Source organism: Herpailurus yagouaroundi, unplaced genomic scaffold, assembly GCF_014898765.1.
Source record: "Herpailurus yagouaroundi ecotype Mexico unplaced genomic scaffold, PumYag 184, whole genome shotgun sequence".
In the NCBI taxonomy this organism is placed as follows: Eukaryota; Metazoa; Chordata; class Mammalia; order Carnivora; family Felidae; genus Herpailurus; species Herpailurus yagouaroundi.
Window position 1 is genome coordinate 10,313,985 of NW_024412415.1, and position 26,736 is coordinate 10,340,720.

At 40.3% G+C, this 26,736-nt stretch overlaps 1 protein-coding gene across 1 annotated transcript; it reads left to right on the forward strand.

The window, feature by feature from the left end:
- Positions 1–185: 185 nt before the first annotated feature.
- PDIA3 (protein disulfide isomerase family A member 3) lies at positions 186–26,277 on the forward strand. Its single transcript, XM_040492522.1, has 13 exons — positions 186–492; positions 6,267–6,345; positions 8,061–8,178; positions 16,912–17,019; positions 18,434–18,563; positions 21,589–21,705; positions 21,996–22,121; positions 22,732–22,914; positions 23,701–23,809; positions 24,640–24,768; positions 25,304–25,383; positions 25,701–25,758; positions 25,968–26,277. Exons 1-13 carry the CDS (start codon positions 326–328, stop codon positions 26,079–26,081), a joined length of 1,518 nt encoding a protein of 505 aa, XP_040348456.1. The 5' UTR covers positions 186–325; the 3' UTR covers positions 26,082–26,277.
- Positions 26,278–26,736: the final 459 nt, after the last annotated feature.

Consider the following 26,736-nt stretch of genomic DNA (forward strand, 5'->3'; position numbering starts at 1 on the left):
CCAGGCCCAGCCCCAGGACCCCGGCCCCCAGCCCAGGCCCCCGGCCAGCCCGGTCAGCCCGGGAACCCGCCGCCTCAGCCCCGCCCCGCGCTCCGGCCACTCGGCGGTTACCAGCTGGTCCCGCCCGCCCGACGCAGGCGCCACGCAGCCAATCGGAGGCTGCCACACTGCGGCCCGAGCCGGGCTGGGGGGTTGGGACCTCCGGCTGCAGGTCCGCCTGGGCCAGACGCACGAGCGCAAGCAGAAGGTGCGTGGTCGCGGCCGGCCTTTGCAGTCCCCGCCGAGCCCCGACCCTCCCGGCCGCCCCCAACCTCACCTCGTCGCCATGCGCCCTCGCTGCCGAGCCCTGTTCCCGGGCGTGGCGCTGCTATTCGCCACGGCCCGTCTCGCCGCCGCCTCCGACGTGCTGGAACTCACTGACGACAACTTCGAGAGTCGCATCTCGGACACGGGTTCTGCGGGCCTCATGCTCGTCGAGTTCTTCGCCCCTTGGTGAGGCCACTAAGCCAGGGCGTGGATGGGAGGGAGAGCCGGGCTGGGCCGGGGGCGAAGGCGCGGGAACGGTTGGGCCTACGCAGCGCCGGCGCCCTCCCACCATTCCAGCAGGCCTCGCTGAAGCCGGCAAATTTCCCACCCCCGGGGGGCCGCGCTGCCTTGCCGAGAGAGAAGTCGGTGCTGATCGCCTAGGAGCAAGATCCGGGAAGGAAACCCGAAGGCCCCATTCACGCAGGGCCACATCCTTACCTCCGTGCTCTTGCGGCACTTCCTACTTGCAGGTTTAACACCTCCTACCCCGCTTAGATTGGTATCTTTACAGTTTCTGGGTGAGTCAGTGTTAATGCTCTGCGTCCTACAAATGAGGCATCCCAAGGCCTTATGCTGGAAGCGAACGTTTCACCAAGTGCAGAGGCCCTGGGCCCCCAGAGCACTTCCTTTCTTCTTGCCCCACGCCCCGCAGCCATTGGTTTCTAGCCAAGGTCACTCAGTGGCTGCAGAATGGTCATAAGTGCTTTCTTGAGGCAGGCAGTTATTTTGTCCCATCGCATGGTGCACACTTTCTTCATTAAGCTGATCACATCTCAGCACCAGCAGAATCCCATCCAAAAAAAAAGTAGGTAAAAAGAATCATTTCATCAGAATCTGTCTGAAGTGTTAATTTTAATTAGAATTTCTGAAAAATGCCGTGAAAGACTCCAGTGAGAAAGTAACCACTGTGGGGAGAAATAGTCCACTTGAGGGTGATATAACTGAACAAGGGTGTAAATTCCTTAGGATACAACTAACTCAAAAAGTTGGGGGTAGGGAGAGACAGCAAATAGGATTTCTGGCCAAGTAGACCGGAATGTTTTCGTTTGTTTTTAAACTCCCAGATCTTTCCCACAGAGAGCCATGATTAATTTAAAACTTGGGATGGCTCAATGTATCCATACTAATTACAGTACTTGATTTTTTATCTCCTCCTGCCACAATACCATTAGTTAAAAACGAATTGTATTCAAAAGTGTCAGTAAAACAAAGTTGGTGTGTAACTTCTGACTGGTTCTTCACTCAGCAAGGACTCGGCTGACCTGCTGAGGTTAAAGTCCTGTAATGAAGACCACCTGAACCAGAAAGATGTGTTAGAGGCAACAGATTTTGTGTCCAGGACATCCTTGTGGTTAACTGGTAGTACTGATTACAAATCATATGTGCTCTTTATACATCTCCAGAAGTCACATTCTCCCTTAGAAACAGCTCTTCACAATCAATTAACCATGCGGTTAACTTTGAAGGGGTGTAACTGTACTTAGAGTGACAGGATGGGGTTGTAATCAGAACTGGGTGGTGCTTCTGTGACTACAGGGGTCAACATAGAGTGAATTACTGCAGAATAGTGGGCTATGAGACTATTAGTTTAAAGCAGATTTTGGGTTTTTTTGTTTTTTTTTTTTGATTGAAGGTATTCTTTCCTAATTTAAATTGTTGTATCTGCTTCCCTAAAAACTGCATATCCTGTCATGCACTAAACTATCCCCCAAATTGGGTGGATCTCTGCTGTGGTGTTTGCTTTTAATTGGTCTAGAAGGTAAGGTCATCCTCCACAATGCTGGCAGGAAGGATCAGTTTTCTGAATGACTAATTTGGAATCAAGGAAGTCTCGTGTTGATCATGTCCTTATTTCTTCACATTCAACTTTTTATTTATTAATACTTCAGCTGGAAATATTTTCTGACTGCTGTATTCCTGTGTACAGATCAAGAGAGCTAGCTCACAAGTTAGATAGGAACAGTTAAAGAATCCTTATTGAAACTAAATTGACCTATTTTGAGCAAGTTTTTCATCTCCTTTGTTTTTGGGTATTTTTTGCACTTTCATTTTGTAGTGAAAGTGAAAGATTTCTTTGCGGTTGAGTTTATAGACTGATATTTCCATTATGGAGTTAATTGTCTGTAGTTTTTAAGAATGGGAATATCCAGATTTCTCTGGGGAAATAAATAGCACTATTTAAATGTGATAATATCTGAAAATTTATTGATGATTTCTGAAAACTTACTGATCAGCATTAAGTTTTAAGTCCTCAACATCTACTTATGTTGTAGATTTGTGCCTTGCCATCTAGGACGGTAGCATTCAATGATATTTGATATACAGCATTTCTGGAGTACATACAGAAAAAGCCCATATGGATAGCATAAAATGGAATATTTTTTTGTACATGCCGATTCCTTTATTTGGAATTCCTGGTATACCTGCCCACCCCAAATTGGTCTTTTCAAAAAGATTTAGCTCAAAAGTTACTTTTTCCTTGAACAACTAACTGGTTGCTCCTGCCTTTCTCTTGGGACCTAATAATACACCTAATATCACCCCTTCCAGATAGGGAAAGGACTACATCAGTTTTTCTGTCAGAGACCTTTATCAAATGAAGTAATGATTGCTGAGTGAATATATGTGGGGATTTATTATTAACTGCTAGATACCATCCCTGAAGGTGATGGAATTGTTTGTGGTTTGTTTTTTTTTTTTTTCCAACGTTTTTATTTATTTTTGGGACAGAGAGAGACAGAGCATGAACGGGGGAGGGGCAGAGAGAGAGGGAGACACAGAATCGGAAACAGGCTCCAGGCTCCGAGCCATCTGCCCAGAGCCTGACGCGGGGCTCGAACTCACGGACCGCGAGATCGTGACCTGGCTGAAGTCGGACGCTTAACCGACTGCGCCACCCAGGCGCCCCGGAATTGTTTGTGTTTTAATACTGTCCAGGGTTGGGTGAAAGAAGTAGTGGTTAATCTTGATGTTCACCTTCAAACTCCACCTGAATTCCATTCCTCGTGAATTTGAAGAAGGCAGTCTCCTCCATTCTCTTTGGAATTCGTTAAACAGGTCCTTCCTTGGGGGCATTTGATGACCTTATGGATGCAGCCAATACTAAGGGCAGTGGGTTTCAGTTGCAGCCTTGCCACTTACATACCTCCCCATACCCCTGGTTTCCTCCCAGATTGCTGGAGGAATCATTCAGTTGAGTCCCAGGGTGGGGCCCAAGCATACAATTTTTCTAATGCACCCCCCGTGGATATTTTTTATATGCATCTGTGTTCGTGAGTTTGTGTGTTGAGACCCACTGGTCTGGTCTAATTATTTCATGCTATTTTTTCTCTTCAAATGTTTTCAGATGGTTGAGGTGAAACTATTCCTAAATCTGTTGCCTCAGCCTTCTTGATAATTGCATATTCAACAGAAATCTCTCTTCTTTTATATTCTCATTGCTGTCACTCTGGTCCAAGTTTCAGTGTCTGTCATGTGAAATATATTATCTTCTAGGTGGCTTTTATTCTTATCTGTACTTTCCCCCTTTCTTTCTATATATTGCTGACTGATGTATTCTTAATACAAATAACACATTATCTCTTAACAACAACAAAAAAAACCCTTGCAGTTCTCTAAATGTATCATTTTCACTAGTAGTTTTACCTTTGCTCTACTATTCCCCTTATCTAAAATACCCCAGGACAGGTCCTAGCTGAAGCATTAAATCTTAAAGGATCTTAAAGGCCCAGATCCAGTTCTTGCTCCCTTTAACAATTTTTTTTCCCATCTTGGAACTCTTACTATGTTCCCAAAAGCCTGAATTTCTCAGATAAATTGTTTATTTTATTAGATTAGTTAGAATTTGTGTATTTTCATTACAGTCCAGGTACGTGAATTACGCAATATAAAAGGAATACAGAGGAGCGCCTGGGTAGCTCAGTAGGTTGACCATCCGACTTCAGCTCAGGTCATGATTTCAAAGTTCGTGAGTTCGAGCCCTGTGTTGGGCTCTGTGCTGACAGCTCAGAGCCTGGAGCTTGCTTTGGATTCTGTGTCTCCCTCTCTCTGCCCCTTTCCCGCTCATGCTCTGTCTCTCTAAAAATGAATAAATGTTAAAAAAAATTTTTTTTAGTAAATAAAAGGAATACAGAAAATGTAATGAGTAATACCATATTTCAGACACATCTAAGATGCCACTGATTGTGAGAGGAATCTTTATGTCTCACAAAGAAGGAAATGCTACCATTGAAATTATGACAGTGATTGCAGGGCACATGCCAATTTCAGATACAGTAAAATATGCATCCATGAAATATAGGGAATACCATTTATTCACCACCCAGTCTAAAAATTAAAGCCAGTATAGTCAAAGCCTCTGGTACATCCCTTCCCCATCTTATGTACTCCCCTATCCTAACTTTGGTGTTTATCATTTATCATACTTTTAGTAAATATGTGACACTAAGCAACATCTAATATTACAGTCTTTTTTTTCTTTTAAGTTTATTTATTTTTAAGAGCGAGAGAAGGAGAGAGAGAATCCCAAGCACTGGCAGTACAGAGCCCAATGCAGGGCTTGAACCCATGAACCATGAGCTCATGACCTGAGCCAAAGTCAGATGTTTTAAACAAGTTTTAGGGGTAAAATGCTTCCAAGTTATTTATCCATTAATTAATAAAATAAATTTTGAGAGTATTGGCTCTGAAATCTATCAGGTTAAGTGTTTTCCACGTTTCCTTCTGTTTTCTAATTCTGTTTTTGCTCTCTATGGGGAGGTTACAGAACTACTGTACCTTCTCAAAGGGCCTGTGCAGCCCACTGGGTTTTGAAGAGATGATTTATAGTTGGTACTAGCTACACCCTGAGGAGAAATGTCTCCCTCTCCCCCTGTTGCATATACAGTGTGCCCGAGGGACTGTTAGGACTTCCCAGGCATAGGAGCAGGTGTTTTTGATGGCCCTCTGAGAAAATATTCTGACAGTGCTTTATCCTCATCAGTTCTTACAGTCAGATGAATTGTGTAGCTGTAAAAATGGGACTTGGCATCTTAAGTATGTCATTCTAATGCTGTGTTGAAACTTGGTTGATAAGAAAAAGAGGCTCCCCAACAGCTGCTGAAGTATCTATTTATAGTAAATGAGTGCCTTTTGGGCCTCATTCTGCTACCCCCTCAAACTGGGTTTCTGGACAAAGGGATTCCTGTTGAAGGAATGGAGAAAAAGTACTTGATGGTGATTCTTAAAGAGTTAATACCATACTTGAAACCTTATATACAAGTTTTCAATCACTCTATTTTTAAGAACCACTGTGCTGATTTCCCAAGGGGGAAAAAAATGTACCTTCCTTTGGGAAATACTACCAGGGATGGAATTGCTCATGTCTTGCCCATCATTTTATCTTCATTAATTACTTTGAAAGGCTTGAGCCCTTTCTTTCCCTCTTTAATGTGGGTTGTAACTCTGACTGTAGTTTTCAGGGCTCTCTTTTTTTTTTTTTTTTTTTCTTTTTTTTTTAAAGAGAGAGCACACATGAGCAGGGGAGAGGGGCAGACGGAGAGAGAGAATGTTAAGCAGGCAAGCAGGCTCCGTGCTCAGTGTGGAGCCCAATGCATGGCTCAATCCCATGACCCTGGGATCATGACCTAAGCCAGAATAAAGAGTCGGATACTTAACTGACTGAGCCACCCAGGTGCCTCTCAGTTATACTTTTAATTGAGAAGAAAATAGATGGCTGCTCTGAACTGAGCCAGTCCTACAGAGTCAAACTCAGGTTAGGGATTGTACCTTTACCTTGTGAGAACTCTGGTTACTCTATCAGTAATGAATGTTGTTCAGGTGATATTTTCGCTTTTGGAAGCAGCTACTAGTTCAAAAGTAGTATTATAGTTTGAGATTTTTCTTGGAGAAATGTTGACAATCTTGAAGGATTAAACTAAGAATTTGGGTTTTTGTTTTGTTTTTTTGTTATATTTATATAGGTGTGGACACTGCAAGAGGCTTGCCCCTGAGTATGAAGCTGCAGCAACCAGATTAAAAGGAATAGTCCCATTAGCAAAGGTGAGTATAGACAGATTCTTCATTAAAGAAAATTAATTATTTTAAATAATAGTTTATAAAATTAACATTCATCTTCTTTACTCTTAGGTGCTAAGAAGAGAGAACACTAGTTTCTGGGCAAATACACAACTATTGTATTAATTTTGGTTTTAAAAGATTAAAAGTAGTGAAACTAAGGGAATTACTGGCATAAGAAGTAAAGTATATGGTAAATAAAACTTAAGGGGCAAATATAGAAAGTAAAATATAGTAGTCAAGGTTACAGAAAAATTATTATTTTTTTTTTTTTAATTTTTTTAATGTTTATTTATTTTTGACAGAGAGAGAGAGAGACAGGGCATGAGTGGGGGGAGGGGCAGAGAGAGAGGGAGACACAGAATCTGAAACAGGCTCCAGGCTCTGAGCTGTCAGCACAGAGCCCGACGCGGGGCTCGAACTCACAGACTGCGAGATCATGACCTGAGCCGAAGTCGGACTCAACCGACTGAGCCACCCAGGTGCCCCCAGAAAAATTATTAAATAAATGAGTTCCCTAAACTACCTTATGATATTCACAGTGACTGGAATAGGAAAATGATAAGGTGCTGTAAGTATGTAACTAACTGGTCAGCTATAAACTCGGTATTTGCTTTTGCAATCAAAATAATGCTTCTAGAGTTTGGCCATTATTACAGCAAACCCATAGTTGCTCCACTGTAAAAGCTCACATCTTGGCCAGTCTCAAATAAATAGTTCATGCATATATACAACTGTTTTTGGAAATTGCTTTTGATCCTGATGTTTCTATGGCGATTTGCCATAGGGGGAAAAAAGTTGAGTCATGATTTAATTCCTGTCTTGTGTGGCTATAGCCTGTGTTACTATGGACACATTACTTTTAAACCTCAGTTTATGTTATTGGGACCATACCTCAGGTATTGTGAAGAGTAAATGAAATAACATATGCAAAGTGCCTAATGCATAACCTACTTTAGAGTAAGTGGTTAAATAGATAGGAGTTGTTTTCCTTCTTCTTAATAGGCCTCACTAGATCTGTCTTGTTATAGGTCAGCCCATATTCAAACTAGCATATTAAGTATTGACACCTTTGCTAAAACTCTAGATGATTTGCCAAATTAAATTATACTCCACCCCCCCAAAGGGTACATCCATACATCCCCTTGATAATCATCATTATCAAAGTAAGATGCTATTAGTAATTTAAGTGATTTATCCCGCATGTATTTTTTTTTTTTTTTTAATGATTACCTATTTTTGAGACAGTGCAGTCAGGGGAGGGGCAGAGAGAGTGGGACAGAAGATCTGAAGCAGGCTTTGCACTGACAGCAGTGAGCCTGATGTGGTGCTTGAAATCCTGAATCACAAGATCATGACTTGAGCTGAAGTCGGATGCTCAGCTGACAGGCGCTCCCTCTAAGGCAGAAAAAAGGCTGAGACCACTGCTATAAACAATAGAGACTTCGAAGTCAGATTTTAAATAGTCATTTGTGCATTTTGTAGGAAGTCCAGCAATCTAAATTTTAGTGAATTCTTTACGTGGTTCTGATCCAGCTAGCCCAGCACCAGTCTGCCCTTAAAATCTAATACTCCGTGGCATGTGTGCGAAGAATTGCTTGATCCTTTTATGATTTGACCAGTCTTAGTATTGGGGGAATATAGGAGGAGCCTGCAACAGGCATCTGGATAACAGATGGTTCATGTATTTTAATCTTTAGGTTGATTGTACTGCTAACACGAACACCTGTAATAAGTATGGAGTCAGTGGATATCCAACCCTGAAGATATTTAGAGATGGTGAAGAAGCTGGTGCTTATGATGGGCCCAGGACTGCCGGTAAGAATTTTGGATTACATTCTGGAAACTGAATTTGTTAAGTGCTCTGTTTTTTGTAGTGGGAACATGATATTTTTCTATATAACATAACTTTCAGTCTTAAAAAATCCCCCTAAGAGGTCAGTTTGGTATCTAAAAAAGACTTCTCTAAATGAACATTATGTAAGTAATATAGGCAATACTTGAACTTGGGGGCGCCTGGGTAGCTCAGTCAGTTAAGTGTCTGACTCCAGCTCAGTCATGATCTCACAGTTCGTGAATTCGAGTCCCACGTTGGACTCTGTGCTGACAGCTCGAAGCTTGGAGCCTGCTTCGGATTCTGTCTCCATCTCTCTCTACCCCTCCCCCACTCACACACTGTCTCTCTCTCTCTCTTGCTCTCTCTCTCTCTCTCAAAAATAAACATTAAAAAAAAAAGAAAATACTTGAACTTGAGTTAGGAGGTCTACTATGCAGTTTCTCATTTGACATATTTTTTGAATACATCCTCCGTGCCAGATATTCTAGGTATAGTAGGTGCTCTGTATTTGTTGATAAACAAAACAGACAAGGTTCCTACTCTAATGGTGCTTACATTCTGGGAAATGAAGAGAAAAGGGCAACAAACAAGTTTAAAAATATATAGAGATAACTACTTCACATCCGTTAGGATGGCTACTATCAAAAACACACACACAGAGGGGCGCCTGGGTGGCTCAGTAGGTTAAGCGTCCGACTTCGGCTCAGGTCATGATCTCACGGTTCGTGAGTTCGAGCCCTGCGTTGGGCTCTGTGCTGACAGCTCAGAGCCTGGAGCCTGCTTCGGATTGTGTCTCCCTCTCTCTCTGCCCCTCCCTGTTCACGCTCTGTCTCTCTCTGTCTCAAAAATAAATAAAACATTTAAAAAAAAAAAAAAAAAAAAAACACACACACACAGAGAAAATAACAAGTGTCAATGAAGATGCAAAGATATTGGAACCATTGCGTACTGTTAGTATGAATATAAAATGCTATAGCTGCTATGGAAAACAATATGAAAATTCCTGAAAAAAATAGAATTACTGTGTGATCTAACAATTCTACTTCTGGATATATACCCAAAAGAATTAAGAGCAGGGTCTTTAAGGTACATATGTGCACCTGTGTTTAGAGCTGTATTATTCATGATAGCAAAAAGGTGGAAGCAACCCAAGTGTGGCATCACTGGATGACTCAACCTAAAAAATGTGGTATATTATTAATAATTATATACAAAGCATGTATAATATAAAGCATTATATAATAAGCATATATAATACAGTGGAATATCATTCAGCCTCAGAAAATGAAGTTCTGACATGTGCTGTAACAGGGATGAACCTTGAAGACATGCTCGGTGAGATAAACCAATCATAGAAAGACAAATACCATGACATGCCAGCTTATATGAAGTTCCTAGTATAGTAAAATTCGTAGGGACAGAAAATAGAATAGTTCTCAAGGACTGTGGGGTGAAGAAAATGTAGAGGTTTTTTGTTTTTTTTTAATGAGTAGAGTTTTACTTTTGCAAGATAACAAGAGTACTGAAGAGTGGTTGTACAACGATGTGAATGTACTTAATGCCACAGAACTGTACACTTAAAAATGGTTAAGATGGGGCACCTGAGTGGCACAGTTGGTTAAGCATCTGACTCTTGATTTTGGTTCAGGTCATGAGCCCAGGTTCCTGGTATTGAGCCCCACGTCGGGCTCCATGCTCAGTGCAGAGATTATCTCCCTCTCCTGCCCCTCCCCTGCTCACACACATACTCTCTTTTTTAAAAAATGAATTTAAAATGTTATTATGTATATTTTATCACAATGAAAAAATTATGTCAATATATATGGATAAGATAAATTTGTGATAAGAGCATTAAAGGGGAAAATTAGGGGCACCTGGGTGACCCAGTCGGTTAAGTGTCCAACTTTGGCTCAGGTCATGATCATGATTCATGAATTCTAGCCCCACATCCTGCTCTCTGTTGTCAACACAGATCCTGCTTTGGGTCCTCTGTTCCCCTCTCTCTGCCCATCCGCCACTGACACGTGCCTGTGCTTCCCCTCCCCCCCATCAAAGATTTAAAAAAAAACATTGGGGCGCCTGGGTGCCTTAGTTGGTTAAGCATCCGACTTCGCCTCAGGTCATGATCTTGCAGTTCATGAGTATGAGCCCCACGTCAGGCTCTGTGCTGACAGCTCAGAGCCTGGAGCCTGTTTCAGATTCTGTGTCTCCCTCTCTCTCTCTGATCCTCCCCCGTTCATGCTCTGTTTCTCTCGGTCTCAAAAATAAATAAACGTTAGAAAAAAACATTAATTTTTTTTTTAAAAAGGAGAAAAATAAAACCATATGATAGTGATTGGGTTTGGGAGTACCACATCATCAGAGTTATCAGATGTAACTTTTTTTTTTTTTTTAATTTTTTTTTTCTTCGTTTTTATTTATTTTGGGGACAGAGAGAGACAGAGCATGAATGGGGGAGGGGCAGAGAGAGAGGGAGACACAGAATCGGAAACAGGCTCCAGGCTCCGAGCCATCAGCCCAGAGCCTGACGCGGGGCTCGAACTCACGGACCGCAAGATCGTGACCTGGCTGAAGCCACACGCTTAACCGACTGTGCCACCCAGGCGCCCCTCAGATGTAACTTTTGAGCTGAGACATGAATGATAGGAATGAGCTAGCCTTGAGATCTGGGCCAGAGCCTTCCAAGCAGAGGGAAGACTCTAAGGTATACAAAAAGGCCCTAAGGTATAACTGAGCTTGATGTGTTCAAGGGACAGAAAAGACCATGTGGCTGGAGTATAATTAGCATAGATGACAAATGAAGTTTGAAAGGCAAATAGGGACTGGATCCTATAGAGCCTATTATTTTTTATTTTTTTATGGTTCCTACAATATTCTTTTATTTTTATTTAATTTATTTTTTAAATTTACATCCAAGTTAGCATATAGTGCAACACTGATTTCAGGAGTAGATTCCTTAATGCCCCTTACCCGTTCAGCCCATCCCCCACTCCCACAACCCCTCCAATAACACTCTGTTCTCCATATTTAAGAGTCTCTTATGTTTTGTCTCCCTCCCTGTTTTTATATTATTTTTGCTTCTCTTCCCTTCTGTTTATCTGTTCTATATCTTAAAGTCCTCATATGAAGTCATATGATACTTGTCTTTCTCTGACTTATTTCTCTTAGGTAGTTCCAAATGGCAAGATTTCATTCTTTTTGATTACCGAGTAATACTCCATTGTATATATATACCATGTCTTTTTATTTTTTTAAATTTTTTTTTTAACATTTATTTATTTTTTGAGAGACACAGAGAACAAGTTGGGGAGGGGCAGATAGAGAAGGAGACACAGAATCTGAAGCAGGCTTCAGGCTCCAAGCTGTCAGCACAGAGCCTGACACGGGTCTCAAACTCACAAACCGTGAGATCATGACCTGAGCCGAAGTCGGACACTTAACCAACTGAGCCACCCAGGCGTCCCAGTATACCACATCTTCTTTATCCATTCATCTGGCGATGGACATTTGGGCTCTTTCCATACTTTGGCTATTGTTGATAGTGCTGCTATAAACATTAGGGTGCATGTGTCCCTTTGAAACAGCATACCTGTATTCTTCAGATAAATACCTAGTAGTGCAATTGCCAGGTCGTAGGATAGTTCTATTTTTAATTTTTTGAGGAACCTCCATACTGTTTTCCAGAGTGGCTGCACCAGTTTGCATTCCCACCAGCAGTGCAAAAGGGTTCCCCTTTCTCCCCATCCTCGTCAACATCTGTTGTTGCCTGAGTTGTTAATGTTAGCCATTCTGACAGGTGTGAGGTGGTGTCTCGTTGTGGTTCTGATTTGTATTTCCCTGATGATGAGTGATGTTGAGCATTTTTTCATGTGTCAGTTGGCCATCTGGATGTTTTCTTTGGAGAAGTGTCCATTCATGTCTTTTGCTCATTTGTTCACTGGATTATTTGGTTTTTGGGTGTTGAATTTGGTTAAGTTCTTTATAGATTTTGGATACCAACCCTTTATCTGATAGGTCATTTGCAGATATCTTCTCCCATTTTGTCAGTTGCCTTTTAGTTTTGCTGATTGTTTCCTTTGCTGTGCAGAAGCTTTTTATTTTGATGAGGTCCCATTAGTTCATTTTTGCTTTTGTTTCCCTCCGGAGACCTGTTCAATAAGAAGTTGCTGCGGCCAAGGTTAAAGAGGTTTTTGCCTGCTTTCTCTTCAAGGATTTTGATGGCTTCCTGTCTTACATTTAGGTCTTTCATCCATTTTGAGTTTATTTTTATGTATGCTGTAAGACAGTGGTCCACGTTCATTTTTCTGCATGTCGCTGTCCAGTTTTCCCAGCACCACTTGCTGAAGAGACTGTCTTTATTCCATTGGATATTCTTTCCTGCTTTGTCAAAGATGAGTTGGCCATACGTTTGTGGGTCCATTTCTGGGTTCTCTGTTCTGTTCCATTGATCTGAGTGTCTGTTCTTGTGTCAGTAACATACTGTCTTGATGATTGTAACTTTGTAATACAGCTTGAAGTCTGGTATAGGGCCTATAATTGATGATGAAAAAATATTTTGGACAGTTTTGTCTTTGTCTATCAAATAAACATGCAAATGTTACCTTTTCATGATGGAAAGCTAAGAGAAAAAAGGGATTCAGTTGGGTATTTTAGGGAGATGGAATTTCTTCAGTATGCGTGATGGTTACTTATATACAAAGCTCTACATAACATGGCTGCTGCCTAACTCTCCTATCATCTCAAGATTGTTTCACCTTATTAGGACCTTTGCGCTGGTTTTGTTCACAACCCAAAATGATCTTCTGCTATGTTTGCATGGCTTGCTCCTTTTTGTCATGGAGATCCTGGCTTGAATTTCACCTCCCGGAGGCTTTCCCAGGCCACCAGACCTAAGGTAGCCACCCAGTCATTTTCTTAAGACATCAACTTCTTAATTCTCTATATAGTGCCAGTTATTATATTTTTAATTGTTTATTTGGAGATTTTATTTATTATTTGGTGACTTACTTGGAGATTTACTTACACTGTAAGCTCTAGGAAAGCAGAGACCTTTGTTTATTTACTACTTTGTCTTCAGCACCTAAGTTTTCTCACATCTAGCAGATACTCAGTAACTCTTTGTTGAATGCATGAGTAAATATTTCAGCTCAACTGAGGTCATTTTTTTTTTTAATTTTTTTTTTAATGTTTATTTATTTTTGAGACAGACAGAGCATGAATGGGGGAGGGTCAGAGTGAGAGGGAGACACAGAATCTGAAGCAGGCTCCAGGCTCTGAGCTGTCAGCACAGAGCCTGACACAGGGCTCGAACTCACGGACCGTGAGATCATGACCTGAGCCGAAGTCGGACGCTTAACCAGCTGAGCCACCCAGGTGCCCCTCAACTGAGGTCATTTAGCTAACACTTAAAATTTGGTATGTCTAAGCACAGAAGGAAACAAAATTTTTTTCCTGAGGTAAAAAGTGTTAACAAAGAATCCATGCTACCTTTCAGATTTTATTCACTTAATTTAGGGTGGAATTTGCAGTTAGAAATATTGAAATGTTTTTGTGAACTTGAACAGGTCCTAACTAAGTTATAAGTGAACCCAATTAGACTGCCACTGGTCAGCTATTCTCATTTGGGCTATAACCTAGATTTCTTAAATTTGAGAATTTCTCAGGATCTGACTAGGAGGTCAGATGTTTGGTACTTAGAATTTATTACTTGTTCATGTACTCCTCTACAAATTATGCTCTTTGCTCTCCTGCTTAATGTGGTTGCTCCGTACTCCCATTTTACCTTCAAAAGAATTTTAAATTCTTAGGAGAAAAGTAACATTTCTCATCATAGCCCCAGGTTAATGTTCTTTATAATTTATATCATGATGTAGTAATAATGATCCTCTTGAAGGCTAAATAAATATATTCAATTTCAATTAATCTTTTGATGCAACCCCTCCTATGTGAGTTGAGGAAAACATTTAAAAGGGTCAAAAAAGTCCGTGACTGGAAAGAGAAGGAAAAAACATTAGAAAAAATGCAGACTATTTTGTATTGAAAGGGTTAAACGGTGTAGTGTCTCAGTACTTAGAAGAGAGTACTTAGAAGAGAAAGGGGGTGAGGGGTGCCTGGGTGGCTCAGTGGTTGAGCATCTGACTTAGGCTCAGGTCATGATCTCACAGTTCGTGAGTTCTATCCCCACATCAGGCTCTGTGCTGACAGCTCAGAGCCTGGAGCCTGGTTCGGATACTGTGTCTCCCTCTCTCTGCCCCTAACCCACTCACATTCTGTCCCTGTCTCTCTCGAAAATAAATAAACATTAAAAAAATTAGAAAAAAGGGGCACCTGGGTGGCTCAGTCAGTTAAGCGGCCGACTTCAGCTCAGGTCATGATCTCGCGGTCCGTGAGTTCGAGCCCTGCATTGGGCTCTGTGCTGACAGCTCAGAGCCTGGAGCCTGTTTCAGATTCTGTGTCTCCCTCTCTCTCTGACCCTCCCCTGCTCATGCTCTGTCTCTCTCTGTCTCAAAAATAAATAAATGTTTAAAAAAAAAAGAAAAAAATTAGAAAAAAAAAGGGAAGAAGAGAAAGGAGGTGCAAGAGGTAGAATATTATGGAGGAGGAGCACTGCCTGTTTAGCCTCTGGGCATTGTGAGCCTATGAATGGTTTTTTTGTTTTGTTTTTTTGTTTTTTTTTTCCAACGTTTATTTATTTTTGGGACAGAGAGAGACAGAGCATGAACGGGTGAGGGGCAGAGAGAGAGGGAGACACAGAATCAGAAACAGGCTCCAGGCTCTGAGCCATCAGCCCAGAGCCCGACGTGGGGCTCGAACTCATGGACCACGAGATCGTGACCTGGCTGAAGTCGGACGCTTAACCGACTGCGCCACCCAGGCGCCCCAGCCTATGAATGGTTTTAATGGACCCCAGAAGAAAGTAGATTAATGCTCTGTCAACTAGGCTTAAGGGATAAGACGATTTTTTTGTGTTTTCTAAACTTATCTAGCCCATTTCACCTCAGTAGGGAAGTGTGGTGTAGGTGGATCCTATACATGGGATAATTTCATCTATATATAGTTAAACTCTTACACAGGCTAGCCAAGTCACTGCATCTTCTGCTTGGTTTTTGTTTTGTTTTTGTTTTTTTGCATTTTCTGCCTTTAAAATGTAAGGCTACAAGTGACTCTGCTACTTGAGAATAAGAGATATTTGCTTACTTTATTTGCAAAGTGGATGTTTCTCAGACTTAACTGCTAAGTTATCCTAGAGCTAGGTATATATCACTGAGCAAAACAGACAAGCATCCTTATGCATTTGGAATTTACTTTGTAGTGGGGAGAGAGAGATGAAAATAATAAGGACAGAGTATTAATTAGATGGGTAAAAGGTGCTGTAGAGAAATATAAAGCCAGGGACAGGAGTTTAGGAGTGTTGGAGGTTGAATAGGTTTTAGTTTACAATGGGATGATCAGGGAGAGCATCATTGAGAAGATGACATTTGAGTAGAGACCTAAAGGAGATGAGAAAGGGAGCCAGGAGGATATCTGGGGAAAGAATGTTCTAGGCAGAGTGAATAACATTGACAAAGGCAACGTTAGATTTACTGTTATAAAACACTAATACATCCAATACATCCTGGGTAGGGGTTATAAATACGTACAGTCTCTTTGAGGGGGTAGTTTAACCATTATAAATTCATGTACTCTTTGATCCAGTGAATCTGCTTCTAGGAATTTAACCTACAGATCTATTCAATCATGTGCAAAGTGACATTAATACAAGGTTGTTTATTGCAGGATCATTTATAACAGCAAGAAACTGGAAACAAATGTCTATCATTTGTGTCTAGTAAAATAAATTATAGTACATCCATGCAGTGAAACTCTACACAGCTATAAAAAAGACTGAGGTAGCTAGCTTTTTTTTTTTTTTTCCAACGTTTATTTATTTTTGGGACAGAGAGAGACAGAGCATGAACAGGGGAGGGGCAGAGAGAGAGGGAGACACAGAATCGGAAACAGGCTCCAGGCTCTGAGCCATCAGCCCAGAGCCCGACGCGGGGCTCGAACTCCCGGACCGCGAGATCGTGACCTGGCTGAAGTCGGACGCTTAACCGACTGCGCCACCCAGGCGCCCCTGAGGTAGCTAGCTTTTTATGTATTTTGGCATAAATTATCTTTAAGTTATATTAAATGACAAGAAAATACAAAAGAGCCTATGCATATGCTGCCATTTGGGGAGAAAAGAAAGAAAAAATATGTAATTGCTTATTTATGCATAATATATAGACAAAAAACTGAAACATCTTATAGGGAGGAAACTGGGTAACTAAAGACAAGAAAACTTTTCATTGTGTATCCTTTTGAACTTTTTTTTAAGATTTTATCTTTTTATTAAAATATTTTTTTAATTTTTTTTTTTTAATGTTTTACTTATTTTGAGAGAGAGAGTGCAAGCACGGGTGGCAGGGGAACAGGGAATCCGAAGTGGGCTTTGCACTGACAGCAGTGAGCCCAACGTGGGGCTCAAACTCATGAACCGTGAGATCATGACCTGAGCTGAAGTTGGACACTCAACTGACTGAGCGACCCAGGTGCCCCAAGCCCTGAGGTCAAGAATCGCATGCTTCTCTGTCTGGCCAGGCTCCCTCTTTTTGAACTTTGAATATGTGAATGATTGCCTTCTCAAAAATTAGAAATTTGTGTTGGTATAATCTTTCATCTTATCTTTTAAGATGGAATTGTCAGCCACCTGAAGAAGCAGGCTGGACCAGCTTCTGTTCCTCTCAGGACTGAGGAAGAATTTGAGAAGTTCATTAGTGATAAAGATGCTTCTGTGGTGGGTAAGTAGCAAATAATTTGATTATACAACAAAATCATCAACTCGGTTTCAAAAACCCTCTAATATCTGAGTAAACGACAAAGTTAAAACAGTTTAGGAAACCTCAAGGGCACTTGAAAAAACACCTCATAGATTTAGGTCAGCATCACTATAATGTGGAAAAAATTGGTTTTATTTGAGTGGCTTTGTGTTCTTACAAATAAAGATTTAATTTCAATTAAACACCCAAAATAGGAAAACACCTTTTTCTATAACATCTCAAATTCTGAGATTTAAACTCAATAGAGTAGTTAAGATTGAAAATAATGTTTTAAGGTGGGAGGACACTAGTAAATAATAAACCTGTTTTCACAGTAGTAGGGGATTTAGTTCTTGAGATTAAATTGCTAGGATCTGTGTATATTTATACAGCAACCTTTGCTTTCTCAGGTGTTGTGGTATCTCATTTTATCCTTAAAACAACTTCAACGAACTAAACACATTCTACATCTGGAGTGTTCTTTGTTTTGTTTTAAATTAATGTGTAATACATTTGACTTAAAAAATGAATTTAAACATATAACTGTGCTTCTCTCAGTCTTATCATAATAAAACTTAACTTTCTGGCAGTAGAAGATGGTTTATAATTTAAATTTGATTAAAAGCTACTTCTTACCGTCTAGATATTACTGATTCTGTATATTTTCAAAGCGTTAACTATAAGCAGACATTTAAGAAACAGGTAGTTTTTTTGGGGTGCCTGGGTGCTTAGTCGGTTGAGCATCTCACTTCAGCTCAGGTCATGATATCACAGTTCATGGGTTCGAGCCCCACATCGGGCTCTGTGCTGACAGCTCAGAGCCTGCAGCCTGCTTCGGCTTCTGTCTCCCTCTCTCTCTGCCCCTCCTCTGTTTGTGCTCTGTCTCTCTCAAAAATAAACATTAAAAAATAATAATAATAAGACCTGAACTCTGACAAATTCTCTCCCTTGACTCCCTTGGACAAAAATTTTTTAAATTAAAATTTTTTTTTTTCAACGTTTATTTTTGGGACAGAGAGAGACAGAGCATGAACGGGCGAGGGGCAGAGAGAGAGGGAGACACAGAATCGGAAACAGGCTCCAGGCTCTGAGCCATCAGCCCAGAGCCCGACGCGGGGCTCGAACTCCCGGACCGCGAGATCGTGACCTGGCCGAAGTCGGACGCTTAACCGACTGAGCCACCCAGGCGACCCCAAAAATTTTTTAAAGGGTAGGGGGAAAATTCTCTTAAGTTATTTTGTCAAATATCCTAGGTAGTCATGGCAAAGCAGGCCTAGTCCTCTTGTCTATCTCATTTGGCTTATTTGTAAATAGAATTAAGGTTATGAAAAAAAATTTTTAAGTTTGAATATGTTTCAATACTGTTTCTTCTTGGTGTTTGACACTTTTTGTACAGGTTTTTTCAAGGATTTATTCAGTGATGCTCACTCTGAGTTTCTAAAAGCAGCCAGCAACTTGAGGGATAACTACCGATTTGCACACACCAATGTGGAGTCTCTGGTGAACAAATATGATGATAATGGAGAGTAAGTGACTGAGTTGACTATCTTTGTAGATTTCTGTACCAAATACTAATTGTGTGAACTGGTGATTTTTAGGCCCAAAAGATTTACTGAACACTTGCTAGGCATTAAGCCAACTGCTAGAAACTATTGCTGCCTTTGAGGTCCATCTAGTAGAGGGAGACAGTGAATATGTAAAAAAATGTAAGTGTCAAGTGGGCAAGTGTCAAGTGTTATAGACATATTCAGGGCATGTGGGAAGAACAGAGGGAGTGATTTTTTTTCTTTGATGGTGGGGAGTAGTATCAGAAAAAACTTGTGGGGAACCTGAGTGGCTCAGTTGGTTAAGCATCTTGCTCTTGATTTCAGCTCAGGTCATGATCTCACAGTTCGTGAGACTGAGCCCTGGGTTGGGCTCTGCGCTGATAGTGTGGATACTGCTTGGGATTCTCTCTCTCCCTCTCTCTGTCCTTTCCCATTCCCTTTCACCCCTCCTTCTCCCTCTCTAAATGAATGAATGAATGAATGAATGAATGAATAAATAAACTTTTAAAAACAGGAAAAGAAAAAACTTCATAGAGGACATAATTCTTGAGGTATATTTTGAAAGATAAGTTTTGGCAGTTAGAATAAAAATTATTCTAGATTTAAAGAAAAAATTATACCAGATAGAGCAGCAGGAGTGAAGGCCCCAGGTAATGAAATAATTTAGGAATGTTGAGATCTGTAGTACTGCTCGAGTATCGTTTATAAATGATGTCATAGTGAAAGATCAGAAACCAAATTATAGAAGACTTTGGAAATGCATACAAAAGAATTAAAAACAACTTTTTTTACTGTTTATTTTTTATTTTTGAGAGAGGCAGAATGCAAGCGGGGGAGGGGCAGAGAGAGAGGGAGACACAGAATCTGAAGCAGGCCCCAAGCTGTGAGCTGACAGCACAGAGCCCAACACAAGGCTCGAACTCACAAACCACAAGATCATGACCTGAACCAAAGTCGGATACTTAACTAACTAAGCCACCCAGGCACCCCTAGGTGTCAGCACCTTTAATTCCTTATATCCCACTCTCACTCTTCCAGTATTAACCACAGACTTTATGTTAATTAAAACACAGGCATTTTATAGCACACAGGGAAACTACATAACAAAAGGGAACCTAATACAAACATGCTGGGCAAACAAAAATGTGAACAGGGCTAAGATTTGTTTTTTTTTTTTAGTGTAGTTACAAACTTCAGAGCAGTTATTCCCCCCAAAATAGAAATGGCACATAGTAAACACTACATAGTTTGTTAAATATAAATCAATAACACTAGCTCTTGGCACACCTTTCTTCTTTATATGCTCACCCTGAGTGATATCTTCTAGTCTCATGGTTTCAGTAATTATTTACATGTGCTTGATCCATAAATGTTTATCTCTAGTTCAGAACCTTTCCTGAATTCTAGTCTCAATCATCCAATTGTCTACTGGATCTTCACTACATGGTTGTCTCAAAAACTTCACACTCACTGTGCCAAAAGGAACTCATCATCATTCCCTTCATATTTAAATTTGTTACTATTCATCTTTCCTAGCTCGATGATAACTATGGTTGACCCAGTCATCCAAGTTTTTAAAAACCTAGACTCACTCTAGATTTTCCTCTTTTCACACATGGCTAGGGACTAAATCCTATTGTTTATATTTTCAATACTCTCTCCTTCTTCTCCATGACCCTAATGCTGCCTTAATTTAGTCTCTTAGAGATCACACTTAGTTTAGACTCTAACTCCCTTGCCATTTCTCCCCCTTCAAACCATCATCACATGGGTTCCAGCAACTTTTCTTCTGAAACACAAAATCACATTACTCACCAGCTCAAAGCCTTTAATGGCTCTGAAATGTCTAAAAGATAAAATCAAAATTCTTTTGTGTGTACTTGGGGCACATGGGTGGCCCAGTTGGTTAAGCATTCAACCTCGGCTCAGGTCATGATCCTGCAGTTCTTGAGTTTGAGCCCCGCATCAGGCTCTGTGCTGACAGCTCACAGCTTGGAGCCTGCTTCAGATTCTGTGTTTCCCTGTCTCTGCCCCTACCCTGCTTGCACTCTGTCTCTCTCTCTCTCTCTCTCTCTCTCTCTCTGTCTCAAAAATAAACATTAAAAAAAAAAAATTCTAATAAAGGTGCTGACACCTAGCCAAAAACAAGTGATAAAATTCTGTGTGGGTGTATGTGCAGCGTGGAGAGGAGGAATGAATGATGGTGAACCTAGAGGTGAGAGATTAGTAGTTAAAATAGTGGTATTTTCTGGGAAAGGTGATACTTGATATAAACCTGTGACTCAGACCAAATTGGGGTTTAGTTTTAGCTGAACAAGTTTAGAAATTAAAGGAGGAATTTGTTTCAAGTGTTCAGTGGAGTGAGGAAAGCTGGTTTAGGTAGAGGGGCAAAATAGTACCAGCAAGAAAAAAATTGGTAAAACTTGGTTTATTGGGATAGAGAAGTCTAGGACAGGATGAACTCAAGCTAAACATTACTTATAATTGTATACCCACCTTTGGAATTTTTCAGCTGGAAGGAATCTTAAAGGTATTTTCTGTAGTGAAATAATTCTCTATGTGGGAAAGCAGGGCAAGTTACCTTCCAGTAAGAGCAAGCTCTGCTTTATTGTGCATCTTGGAATTTGGGGGTAAGTTGGGTTCTGTTACTATTTTTAAAGGTTTGGAAATTAATCCTCTACTCTAACCCCCTTAAATCCCTTTTTGCATTGATGGAAAAACTGAAGCCCAAAAGGATTCCATTGATCATGGTGGGGCTAGAATTAGAACCACAGTCTCCTAACTTTCCAACTCAAGGTTTATTAAACTATATCCAATTATTGCACTTGAGATTAAGGTGGTTAGCCAAGTCTGTGGTCATGTTGCCAAGTCTGTGGTCCCAGAAAAGAGTCCTTATGTGCTTAAATGGTGACAGTAAAAGCAGCAAGAGTAGATGGTCTGAGCTTTAAATAAAAGATTGAAGACTGTTCTCCTGCTGCCTACCTACTAATACCTTCTTTTTAAGGGGTATCACCTTGTTCCGTCCTTCACATCTGATGAACAAATTTGAGGACAAGAGTGTGGCATATGTAGAACAGAAAATGACCAGTGGCAAGATTAAAAAATTTATCCAAGAAAACATGTGAGTACCTTGGTTGGGATTTCTTGGCTTCAATTTAGTTTGCTTACCTCACTTATTAAGCAGACCCACGTTTTGGATTAAATAGCCTCATTCAAAGGCTTGAACAATAATAGTTGAAGTTTATATTAAAGCAGTAATGTGTGGAACCTAGAACTCTTAGAGGGTATATTGTTCTGTACTTTTCTTCATGTTGAATTTTCTTTTGCTTTTCTAAGTGCTATCAGTTACTTTGTGATAATTCCATAACCTAGCTGAACCTGCTAGATTTGATAATGGATTATTTATTTCAGTTTTGGTATCTGCCCTCACATGACAGAAGACAATAAAGATTTGATGCAGGGGAAGGACTTACTTGTGGCTTACTATGATGTGGACTATGAAAAGAATGCCAAAGGTTCCAACTACTGGAGAAACAGGTAATAAGGATAATTTTTCCCTTTCATAAACAAGTTTGCCTAATATGTAAACACTTTCTTCTAAATATCCTCTTACAGTGTATTGATGTCACAGCCAGTTAGAATGGGAGGAGTTGGCTCCTGAAAACCACATTTGAAGCTGTTAAGGACAAATAACATAAACTATTTACATAATCTGTTGGGCATATCTTCCATAGGTATTCCTTTGCCTGTGACATAGTTGATTCCTAACCTCCCAGTAAAAATGCAAATGTGATCTAGAATTTGTATAAAATATTGTGCCTATTTGCCCATCAAGATTCTTAGAGCATTTTACCCTTATAAATTTTCTTTTCAGATCAGTCGTTATGCCTGCAATATTTTAGTTATATTACAGTATAACAAGATTCATTGGGAATGGACTATTTGGTACCACCAGTTTGGCAGTGAAATTCAGTAAGACCTAACAGTGTACCATGATTCTGTGTCAGTGGCCAAGAATGTAGTTTAGACTGATTCCAGAGGGCTGGTGGACTGTAAAATTTAGTCTTTGTTTTCTAGCTTCTTGATTTCAGAAGTGGTTTACCACCATGGTATAAATCTTGGTGTAAATATGTCTTATTTCCCACAGAGTGATGATGGTAGCAAAGAAATTCCTAGATGCTGGAAACAAACTCAGCTTTGCTGTAGCTAGCCGCAAAACCTTTAGCCATGAACTTTCTGATTTTGGCTTGGAAAGCACTGCTGGAGATATTCCTGTTGTTGCTATCAGAACTGCAAAAGGAGAGAAGTTTGTCATGCAGGAGGAGTTCTCGTGAGTTACAAGTTAATGTGGGTTTGGGGGTGGATTCTGCAAAGAAATGTAAAGCCTTTTACGCTACTGAGAATTTATAAAGAAGAACGTTAGAATGTGAAGATAGGTCTTCTAGCCAAGACGTATGATTGTCATTTTTCTTAGTTAATTTTAGGGACTTTAAGGATCACAATCCTTAATAAATTCTGAAAATTAGCAAAAGGATGGCAGCTTGGAATACTTACATGATTGTTTCTACTTTGCCATTAAAAATAGTACATCGAGAACATTGAATGGTCTCTTTGAGATTGATGTAATTTCAAACCATTGCAACCCCCTCTCATCCCTGTAAAATGTCTTTTCTTCTTTGAATACTTACTGGCCTAAAGTGAACTCAGGGAATGGAAATATCTTAAAACCCCAGAAAATTAGGACTTTTCACTTTCTGAGACTTGGAGAGAAAAGTCTTCCTTGTGAGGAAATCAGTAAAACAAGATACTGTAAATAGGTGGTATTTTTCAGAGCAAAAAAGACCTGACCTGGTTCTTCTGCAGAAGTGACTTTCCAGAAAACCAGTGTTTTCTTCCATCTCTGACCTTTCTGGTTCATAAAGAATATGCTACAAATATAGGAGGTGGTTAGGTTTTTTGTTCAGTCAGTAGATCTGCATATTGAGAGATAAGGTCCTCCTGTTTTTAACTTCCAGTTTCTAACCTTGAAACTGGAGCTAGAATATGAAACTAAAAAATTGCTTTTAATCCTCTCAATAGAAGATTAACAAACCTGACCCTTGTCTTTCAATTGCAGACGTGATGGCAAGGCTCTTGAAAGATTCCTGCAAGATTATTTTGATGGCAACCTGAAGAGATACCTGAAGTCTGAGCCTATCCCAGAGAGCAATGACGGGCCAGTAAAGGTGAGGTGCCCATAGCTTCACCAAGGCTCTAAGCAGCTGCCTCTCCTCATTGTCCCCCGATCTTAGTTTTATTAAGATATAATTGACTCTCCTCATTTCTTAACTGACTGAGCCATCCAGGTGCCCCTTCTCGTTTCTCATATTCCAAAAATGCTTCGTCTAAGTGAAGACCTTGTTGGCTGTCATGTTTTTGGTTTTGTTTGTCCTCCTCTCCCTGAGTCATAAAATAAGCATTGGCAGAGCTCATGATGCTCAAGGGGCAAGAGTATAAAATCTTCATAGAATTTATTTTGAGAGAGAATGTGCACAAATGGGGAAGGGGCAGAGAGAGAAAGAGAGAGAGAATCCCAAGCTCCACTGAGCATGGAGCCCAATGCGAGGCTCAGGCTCATGGCCATGAGATCATGACCTGAGCTGATATCCAGAGTCAGACACTTAACCGACTGAGTCACCCAGGTGCCGGCTTCATAGAATTTTTGTTAGTATTTATATTAGAACTAAGTTACTCTTCAGGGTAGAGCAAGCTAACCTCTAAGAATAGTTTTGAGATTGTTGCTTTGAGATTAAGGAAGGGTTGGATAGCACTTATTTCCTATGACTTACTGAACAAAGTTTGACAGGTGACAGACCTGGGAATGAGTTTGTTTCTGGAAAATGGTCAGAAACATCTTTAATATAGTCTGTAGATGCTATTTGGGTTTCAATGACATATTTTCAGGGACAACACAGCACATTTTGATAGGGTTTAGATGCAGAAACAAATACAGCATGTGGTGAATTTTTATTCTTCATCTTGCCTTACCAACTAGAGAATCTTTGGTGTATTCCAGGTAGTGGTAGCAGAGAATTTTGATGAAATAGTGAATGATGAAAATAAAGATGTGCTGATTGAATTTTACGCTCCTTGGTGTGGTCACTGTAAGAATCTGGAGCCTAAGTATAAAGAACTGGGAGAGAAGGTAAGTCTGAACCATATTCTGAAGATAAATTTTGAGTTGGAAAGTTGACACATAATTCAGCATTGGCTAGTTACCCTAATTAATTCAGTACCTGTGTCCTGGTAGATTTTTTTTTTTTTCAGCTGTCTACTCTTTATTTTCTCCTGGCTGACCCGCTAGTGTCTCTAGCCTGTGCAGTGCCTCAGATACCTGTTTTTGATATTCCACTCCTCAGACTCAATCTAGATTGTGGTTAAAAGTATCCAGGCTTCTGAATTTTGGTAATGGCGTGTATGAATCCATTATGTTTCCCTTGTAATGTCTTACGGAAGTCACGTAATTTTGAAGGTAGCTATAAACAGAGTCTTAATATGTAGAAACCAAGAGAGAAAAGGGATGCCTTTGGAAAGCTAGATATTATGTAAAGTGTCACTACACTTCCTACTGGAGCAGAACTTATCCAGGTGTTTAAAAATGAGGTTATTTTAAGTGTTGATTTGACGAAGTGTCCCTTGGTCACCAGAAACTTTAAAGGTTTAACCTTTTTTATTAACAGCTCAGAAAAGACCCAAATATTATCATAGCCAAGATGGATGCTACAGCCAATGATGTGCCTTCTCCATATGAAGTCAGAGGGTAAGTAGATTAAAAGCTAATAAAAGTGTCTAGGCAATTGATAGGAAAAAGTAAGCTTGCAAACCATTTATTGGGCATAGTTTAGGGAGTGGATCCCTCACTGCACTTGAACATGGAACCAGATGCCTTTTTGGCTTAGAGTTCTACTGCAAGGGTCCACATGACTGCCACAGATTTGTGAGCACTGGTAGAGACTGGTATCTGGTCAGAAATAGAAATCATGAAGAGAAGTTATTCCCAGAAAGTTATTGGGGAAGTATATGTTGGACTTACCCTGGAATCTGAAAATGAGTTCACTTTTTTTTTTTTACACCCAGTTTTCCTACCATCTACTTCTCTCCAGCCAACAAGAAGCTAAACCCAAAGAAATACGAAGTAAGTGCGTTGTCTCATCTCCCCACAGATACACACATACACATACATATTCAGTTCTTTAAATTTTACTTAACTGGAAACTTCAGTTTCATAGTCATTGTATGTGATTGCTAACATGCTTTTATAAACTCAAAAGTCTTCCTATTGGGGAAAAAAAATCCAGGGTTCTTTAAAAGGTTAAATTTTCAGAGTAATCTTTCTGTTTTCAGGGTGGCCGTGAATTAAGTGATTTTATTAGCTATCTACAGCGAGAGGCAACAAATCCCCCTATAATTCAAGAAGAAAAAGCCAAGAAGAAGAAGAAGGCACAGGAGGATCTCTAAAGCAGCAGCCAAACATGCCACTTTGTAAAAGGACTCTTCCACCAGAGATGGGAAAACCATTGGGGAGGACTGGGACCCATGTGGGATTATTACTCTCAGGGCAGAGAGGACAGAATGGATATAATCTGAATCCCGTTAAATTTTCTCTAAACTGTTTCTTAGCTGCACTGTTTATGGAAATACCAGGACCAGTTGATGTTTGTGGTTTTGGGAAAAATTATTTGTGTTGGGGGTAATGTTGTGGGGGTGGGGGGGATTGAGTTGGGGGGTTATTTTCTAATTTTTTTTGTACATTTGGAACAGTGACAATAAATGAGCCCCCTTTAAACTGTCTTTTTTCCAGGAGATAGGGAACCAAAGATTTTCTAGATCAGCACTGTCCAATAGAATTTTCTGGAATCTTGGCAATGTTCCATAATTTTCATTGTCTAACACAGGTAGTTACTGAACATTTGAAATGTAACTAAGAACTACATTTTAAAATTTCATTGATTTCAATATTCACACCTAGAGCTACTGGCTTACCATATTGGTCAGTGCTGCTATAGACCAGCTAACTAGGTCCATAGTCATCACCTATAAATCCATTCTACCTTTCGTCATTTTCTGTCTTTACATGTTTATTGCCCAGGCCCCTGGCCTGATGACTACAACA